Genomic DNA, 8,569 nt, shown 5'->3' with positions numbered 1-8,569 from the left:
AAGGTCTCCCATGGCTGTAGTTGTTGGGGGGCAGTGGACTGGGAGCTCAGCTGGACTTCTGACTGGCATGCTTACATGTGGCCTCTCTAGCATGGCAGTCTTGGGGTAGCCAGATTTTTACTTTGTTTCTTCCAATGTGAGAATCCCAAGAGAACAGATGGCAGTTGCAAGACCATAAGAATGACCTAGTCTTGGAAGTTATACAGCATCTCTTTTGCTGCATTCTAGTGATTCCAATAGTCACTAAGTTATGTCTAAGAACTTTCAGTTATATTATAAAACTGCTATAAATGTTTACCATATTCCAGACACTGTTTTATGTGCCTTATATGTATTAACTAATTTGATATTTATTAACAACTCCACCCTCCCCTCAACCATGAAGTAGGTAGTCTTACTGTTCTTACTTTTTTTTTTTTAAAGATTTATCTATTTATGCATACAAGAACTGGGGTACAAGCCAGAAGTGTGGGGGGTGAGAGGATTCACCAGAGACAGAGCGGGGAAACAGAACAGGAAGATTGACAGAAATACACTGCTGAGGGGAACAGTGGGTGAGTCAGGAGAGGTCTGCTGCGCCATGTGGGTAGCTCCCTGGCTGGGTATCTAACTCGTGCTACAGTGGCTGTGGCTAGCTTCACAGGTTGTGACTTAACCCCTTGTGGCACCAGGGAGGCCCCTGTTCTTACTTTAGTAAAGAGAAATCAGAGACAGAGGATGACTTCCCAGCATAATTCCATAGTGGAAGACCCAAGATTTGAATCCAGTCTGGTACTAAAGACTGTGGCCATAATTGTTAATCTCCATTGCTTCTATAAAAACTTCCATTTCTGCTACATTTGCATACAGATAATTTACAGTCACTGGCATGCAAACTCACAAAACACATTCAAAACTATGAACACAATTCTTTCTTTCTCGGTTCTGATTTTTTGCACATGCAGCCTCCCTTCCTTCAAATGGTTTTCTTCTATTTATCTGTCTAGATTTTTTTACTCTTCAGGTCTTGAGGAAGCCTTCCCTGACCAACCTTCTCTGGGGTAAATGGTTTTTCTATGGGCACACACGCTACATGGTGTTTAGTAGTTACAGCCCTTACGAGATTATATTTTATAATTCACCTGTTGTCCTGGCTGTTTTCATGTACTCTAGGTTCCCTGAGGGCAGGGACTTTATTTGTTCACAAAGTGCTGTGGAGCACTGAGCACAGTGCCTGGTATACAGATGTAAATAAATACAAGCTCATCCCTCACAGTCACTCCTTATATATAACAACCACATTTCTCACACACACCCAACCAACCAAGATACTCTCCTGACATATGCAAAATCCGTCACATTCACTCTTGCCCACACACCCTCAATCATTGGGACTTATTCCCCATGCTCAGTCTCTGTCACATTCTTCACACGCCACCATTACCACAAGCCCATCACACACAATTATCGAGACACATCTCCAGTCCTCAATCACTGTCACACACTGCTTTTCACACAATCATGGTCACCATCTGTACTCTTAAAACAGGATCTCTACTCTCCTACAAATTGAGTGAAGACGACTACAGCTCTGTTTTTCACACATGCTCTCACATACTGCATTTTTCATCTACACAGTCATTCACAAGCCCTGACACACACAATTATGGTCACACTGTGTCTACTGTCTTTCCCCACTCCCACTTGACACCGACTTACTTCCACGCCCTTTCTGGCGCACACAAACACACCCTCCCACCCACACCCTCCCCGTCCAGGGATTGGAGGGGCTCCTTCGCGGGGGTCTGGGCCCTGGGTCAGCTTCAGAATCTCAGCCCGGGCCCGCCCGGCCCCGCCCGGCCCCGCCTCCTCATGCATATGCAGCGCCCCAGCCTCGCAGCCCGGCCCCCAGACGGCCATTTGTAGCAGCGCTGGAGGCTGCGCTCGGCAGGCGCTGCGGGGCCGTGTAGAGGAGCGCGACCCCCGGCCGCAGCCGCCCCCGGCCCCCGCGGTCGCCAGGCTTCGTCGCGCGTCGGGCGGGACCCGGCCAGCCCCGGCGCCGCGCTGCCGCGCGCCCCGGCCGCCCCGGCAGCTCCCGGCCCCCGGGACCCCCGCCCGGCCGCTCGCCCGCAGCCCGCCGGCCGCGCACGTCTCCCGAGCCGGGCCTAGGGCGGGCGGCGGCTCGGCGTGGCCGGGCCGGGCTCGGCGGCGTCCCCATGGCCGCGGCGGGGTGGCGGGACGGCTCCGGGCAGGAGAAGTACCGGCTCGTGGTGGTCGGCGGGGGCGGCGTGGGCAAGTCGGCGCTCACCATCCAGTTCATCCAGGTGCCTGGGCGGGCCTGCCGGGGACGCCGGGGCGGCGGCGGGCGGGGGTCGGGCTACCTGTGGCGGGGCGGCCGGCCACCCCGCCCCGGAGGCGCCGTGCGGGCCGGGGGCGCGCCGGGGGCGCACCGGGGGCGCCGCGGGGCTCCGCGCTGCTGCCCCGCGGCGTCGCGCTCCTGCCCGCGGGGCGCCCGGCTCGCGTCCCCGGAGTCGGGCTTCTCAGGAATGTGGCCGGAGGGCGGAGCACGCCGGGTGGGAAGCGCAGATCCACCTTATCGCTCCGGTCGGCGGCCGAGCCCTCGGGAGAGGCTGCGCCGCAGCGCCGGGCTTCCTGCCCCGAGGGCCTGGGTGTCTGGCCCGCGCTGGAGCCCCCGGCTCGAGGTTTGCTGCCGCCCCGGCCTCCCCGCGCTGCCGGGGCCGCCGCGGTGCCAACTTGGCCGCCCGTCCGCGTGGTCTGCGGGCTCCTGAGCGCACGCAGAGCCGGGGGTGCCCGCGCTGAGCCGTGCGTTCTCTTTGTGTGTGTGTGTGTGTGTGCTTTGCTTTTAAGTGATCGCTTAGGTAATGTGTCCGGGTGGGAGTGTGTGATGATACCCCAGGGAAATGTTTGCTTCGAGGAAGTTAAGAATGTTCTCCAATAAGGTTGACACCATTTCCTAGGAATTCCTGGTGCCTTCCTGCTGCTCGCTGTGCCAAGGTGAAGTTTGGAACGGGCCAGGCTAGGAGATGACCGACCTAGGCAGACGTTGTGAAGTGTGTTCTTATTACCCTCACTCCAGCCCCCAACCTTCCTGGCTGCTGAAGGCTTGGAAAGTCAGGGGTTTGGTAAGGGAGGTGGAATTCTTCGTTCTTTGGATTTACGCTTGATAAGGGGGTTGAGTGAGCCTTTGGGGGGGGGGGTTAAAAAAAAACAACAGATATTTTTCTGTTTTTGTCAACCTGAAAGGTGTGGCATATGTTGGAAAGAGAAAGAAGGTACCCCCTTTTAATCGGTAACAAAGACATTCATAGTGTGTCAGGAGTACTCTTAAGATGCTTTGGTGAAATATTTATTTCTGGCTTCCGTTCTACCCATTTGGTAGCAACTGGGATACTTGAAGGACTTATTTCATTTCACTTGACGTATATAGCGACATTAAAATACAGAGTACTGAAACATGCATGTGGTTGTTAGCTTGCATATTGACTAAGTGAGCAATAATTGCTGTTACAGTATTTCAGGGGATTAAAAACTGCTGCTAAAACCTTTGTCTCCAGGAAGAGAAGGTGTTTATATAATGAGCATTTACAGTATGCTCATTAGTGGGTTAAAAAAATCACACTGCCTAAGAGGTGAGATTAGTTTAAGTTAAGCAGGCTGCAGAATCAAGGATGCTGTCATGTTGCTATTTCCTTAGAACCAGTAGAAGCTTTTACTGATGACAAAGGCAAACAATTTATAGCTAACTCTTTGGAGACTTGTAGTTAGTATGGAGGTGAGGAGTGAAAGATTGATCCTGGGTTCCAGGTAATAAAGTTTCTGAAAGGTTTAAGTCACAACTACTTTAATTTTTTCAGGAAGAGGAGCCATCTGAATGTATTTGAATCTCTAAGTTAAGATTTTGGAACTTTTTTTTAGGAAATAATACTAGAAACCACTAAGATAACAGTAATTGCTTTCTTCCCAATGACTTGCTAGAATTCCCTTGTTAATAGTCTATGAGTAGTATTTTATGAGTAGTACTGTATGTATTACGTGCTCTAGATGATATAAAGAAGTAAATGAGGCACGTATACATATAAATATGGAGAGGTGTGAGTTTTGAGTCATAACATTTGAGTACCTACACTACTGTCATTTATTGGCTGTGAGAACATTGCCAAAAAGATTTATCTTCTGATCCTCAGTTTTCTCCTCAGTAAAGTGGGAATGGTCACACATTCTTTATAACCCTTTAAATTGTGGGAATGTTCTTAGATTAGTATCTGTCATGTAATTGCACAGTTTATGATGGCTACTATTATGTGGGTATATGTAAAGCTCTGTGATACATTTAAAGGTACACGTAGTTCAGACTCAGGAAAAGATTTATAAATATGTACTGGTTGTAGATTTGGTGGTGGGAGAGACGACATACCATATATGAGAATGGGCAGTCTTAGGCCAACCTGAGGCAGGCAAGTGAGGCAGTGGCATGGGCAGCTGGTTTGGGGCTACTGAAAGGTTCTGACTTTAGGAGATTTTGTGGGGAGGCAGGGTCCAGACCATCTGGATGGAAGCTAAGATCTGCCACTTGTTGCTTGTATAATCTTAGGCAAATTAAAGCTCTGGGTAACTCAGCTTTCCCCATCTGTAAACTGGGGAAATACAAAGTGCCATATAGTGTTGCTGTGGAAGTTAAGTGAATTAACATATATCAAGGGCTTAGAATGAATGTCCACTGCATAATAAGGCTATAGACATCATTGTTGTCATTATTATACTAATCTTAGATTATAGCGTGAAAGTTACTATTTATCATCTACATTTAATTGAGCTATTTATTGTCTGACTCCTGGGAAATTAAAATTCATTCTGCTGTGATTGTCTAGCAGTAGTAATTGGAAGGAGAGGAGATGGAAGAGGCATAATCATCTTAACAAGTGGAAGTCAGTTTGCAATGTAGATCAGGATGGCACAAATTGGTTTTATTTATTGTTAAGACTACTAAAATGATACCGTTTTTATAGTGTTAAGTAGTATATATTTTTCTATTGTGTGATCTTGAGAAGAAAAAAACTAAATTTTGGAATGGTGAACTTAAAAGCATTGTTGCTAGGCCTTTTCTGGTGGCTCAGGTGGTTGAGCGCAGCACTGTGAAGCTGTCTGCAGCCTCTGCAGCGTGGGTTCGATCCCGGCGGGCTAGAGAGAATCCCATGCGGCACGGCAGACCGCTCCTGTCTCGCCCGCTGCTCCCCTCAGCAGTGTATTTCAGTAGATCTGCCTGTTCTGCTCCTCTCTCTGTCTCTGGTGAATTCTCTCACCCTCCGGCTCATCTGGCCTGTACCCTGGTTCTTGTATGCATGAATAAATAAATCTTAAAAAAAAAAAATAAAAGTAACGTTGCCTTTAGCCCTAATTTTCTTTAGTCTTAAATTTCTTGAGGCCTTCCAGGCCTATAACTAGGAGATTACAGTATGAATTACTTCACTGAGGTGCCTTTTTCTCTTTAAAAGTAATATAACATCATAAAAAAAATCCATGGTAAAAGATATTTTGTTATTAAAAGTATGTATGTGTACATCACCTACTTGTTTCTGTTCCTAGTTTCTTGGAAAACATTTTAAGTTATTGTTAATTGGAACACCTAAATGTTAAATAAACTCTTGTTAGGAAACGAATGTAAGGTTGTGTAAGTTGAAATGAAAACAAATTGGCTATCTGACTTCTAGCTCTCTCCACTCAGGTGACACTGGGGAATATTTAATATTTCTTAATCTCTTCAAGGTTTTAGTTTCTTCTCCATGATATGTTGGAATTGAGTGAACAAGTCTGCACTTTTCTAATTCTAGGTTATTTTTTATTCATCTTTTGTGTTCTTTTGTGTATCTTTGGTTAAGTTTCTTAGGTTCTCCAAGCCTCGGTTTCCCCCATATGAAAAGGAAGACTAATAACAGTCCCCTTTGGGTTTTGGGGGGCAAATAAAACAATACATGCATGTCATTCAGCACAGTGCCATCTACAGAGTAAGTCAGTAATAATAGTTACCTGGTTTTATTTGTGTATTGCTCCTGTTACTTCTGTACCTTTTTCCTCCGAACCAAAATTTATAACTTACTCATTTTTCCTTGACACATAAATCTGGTCTGTTATTCATTCTAAATATTCAACCCATCCCCTTCCCACCTCAGAGTCATACTCGCCTTTTCACTTCTGTGTGGTGATTCATATTGATTTCATTTAAAGTTTGGGAAACTTATTTCAATTGGAATTTGATTAGGAAATAATGGAATAATCATTGGGGTTTTGGGTAAATGTTGTATCTGGCAACTCTTGAGAAGAGGTAATACATATTTTACAGAATAAAAAAGAGGAATTTCCCAGCTTCTTTGTTTAGCATCCTGCCTTTTTAATTCATCAGTTTCTCAAATATTGAGCTATGTAGTGGGAGCTCATTTCTCATTTATTGAGTATTAGTCACTTTTAACAACCTGTTAGTCTGGACCTAATTCAGATAATTGCTTTTTATCCAGAGTTTGTCTTGCTAAGTGCCTTTTGTGATTGCCTTTTCCTGCGGGAGAGATACTAGAAGAGATTTGGAGACTCATGTATTTGTGTTAATAGTTAATTGATCCATGTGTGAAGTTTCTAAGTTTAGATTTCTGAATTGTTTTGTTGCTTTGTTGCTCCAAACTGAAGGCTCCTCCTGCAATTAGAAATCACTTTAAAATCACTTTTATCTGTGAATTAGAAACAATACTGTAGTTATCTTTAATGTGCAAATTACTAGTTTACATTTTCACAATAATTTACAAATAAATTCTTGGCATTGAAAAATAAGACACCTCCCCTAGAAGTGGGACACAGCTACAGATTTCCTAATTTTGGTAACAATTGAATTAATTTCCCTGGCAATCCCTAACTAACAAATGTTTGGCAGTCAAGGAAGATCTTTCTCATTAAGGATGATTGCTTTTATCAAAGGAGAAGCAGAAGGAAATTCTGACTTAGGGCGCCTTAAAATTCTCTCTCTCGTGTGTGTGTGTGTGTGTGTGTGTGTGTGTGTGTGTGTGTGTGTGTGTGTCTTAGGTTGGGAAAGTTGCAGTATCTAGTGGGGACTTTTCTGTTGAGTAGGTCAAAAATCTTGTTTTCCCTTTATATAATACCAATACCATTAGAAGCAAAGTGATGATGGGTTGGCATATTCTCATATGGGATTTTAAATTCATTTGTATTGCTGAAATATCTTGGGTCTTTCCTTAGCTTTGAAATGAAAGTAGTTTGTTTAATACCATTGGGAAAATAAATTGGTAACTTTACATGTGGGGGAGGGGTTGGGAAAAAGATTTTCTTAGAGCAGTATGTTTCAGTTTTTTAAAGGTTCGGTTTTATTATTTATTTATTTATTTATAAATATTTATTTATGCATACAAGTGCTGGGGTACAGACCAGAGGTGTGGGTGTGTGTGTGTGAAAGGATTCACCAGAGACAGAGTGGGGAGCAGAACAGGCAGATTGACTGAAATACATTGCTGAGGGGAGCAGCGGGCGAGTCAGGGGAGGTCTGCTGTGCCATGTGGGTCGCTCCTTGGCCGGGGATCGAACTCGTGCTGCAGTGACTGCGAACAGCTTCATAGGTTGAGTCTTAACCCCTTGTGCCACCAGGGAGGCCCAAAGGTTCGTTTTTATTTTATTTATTTTTTTAAAGATTTATTTATTTATTCAAGCACTGGGTACAGTCAGAAGCGCGGGAGGGTGAGAGAATTCACCAGAGCCAGAGCGGGGAGCAGAGCAGGCAGCAGAGCAGGCAGCAGAGCAGGCAGAAAGACCGAAGTACACTGCTGAGGGGAGCAGCGGGTGGCAGGAGAGGTCTGTGCGCCAGGTGGGACCCTCCTCCGGTGGCTGGGGAGCAGCTGGGGATCGAACCGGCACTGCAGAGGCCGCGGGCAGCTTCGTAACCCGGCACTCAACCGCTGCGCCACCCGGGATGCCCCCAAAGATTCGCTTTTAAATCAAAATTGATCTCATAAAATTGAAACAGATTTCGTTATGTGAACATTTACTACTTTTTTTTTTGGTGAGGAAAAGCAGGAGTGCCTCTAGGGTATTAATACTCTATGCTCTTATTAACAAAGTAATAATGAGCAAAGGACTTTCACTTGGCCTGTAGACAACATAGAGTTAATAGTAATTGAATCTTCCTGAAAGGCCTTGATCTTGAATTACTTTGGGTAGAGCCTCTGAGTCTGTTTGGGATTGAAACTTAGTTTAAAGTAATGTCCTTGGCAGGCCTTTGATTTATTTTGTTTCACAAAGAAAAATATCTCAGGTTTTCTTCATTGTCTGAGAAAAATGTATCTCAAAGATTTATATATTGTCATATTTTCTGTGTGGTTTTGAAATAGCAAAGAAATATAAGACTCTAAAATTGTGCTACTCAGGACATAATTAGATTGAATTCCTTGATGCCTTGTGAATTATATTTTTAGTGTTTCATAAAAGCCATGTGACTGTTTATTGGTTACATAGCATCACATAGCAACAAATCATTGTTTAATTATAAAATATTAGAATCAGCATTTGTATATATTAG

The 8,569-nt window shown here is 44.9% G+C and overlaps 1 protein-coding gene across 1 annotated transcript in view; it reads left to right on the top strand.

Annotated features, from left to right (window-relative positions):
* Positions 1 to 2,195: 2,195 nt before the first annotated feature.
* The window catches only part of RRAS2 (RAS related 2), a gene marked incomplete at both ends in the record, with an annotated part of 70,283 nt that continues 63,909 nt past the window's right edge, over positions 2,196 to 8,569 (top strand). The window contains one exon of the mRNA XM_084249150.1: positions 2,196 to 2,303. Within this exon, the coding sequence (XP_084105276.1) occupies positions 2,196 to 2,303 (108 nt within the window). The remainder of the gene's footprint in view (positions 2,304 to 8,569) is intronic.

This window comes from Talpa europaea (assembly GCF_964194135.1).
Source record: "Talpa europaea genome assembly, chromosome: 1".
In the NCBI taxonomy this organism is placed as follows: domain Eukaryota; kingdom Metazoa; phylum Chordata; class Mammalia; order Eulipotyphla; family Talpidae; genus Talpa; species Talpa europaea.
This window is presented reverse-complemented; position numbering and strand designations above follow the sequence as displayed.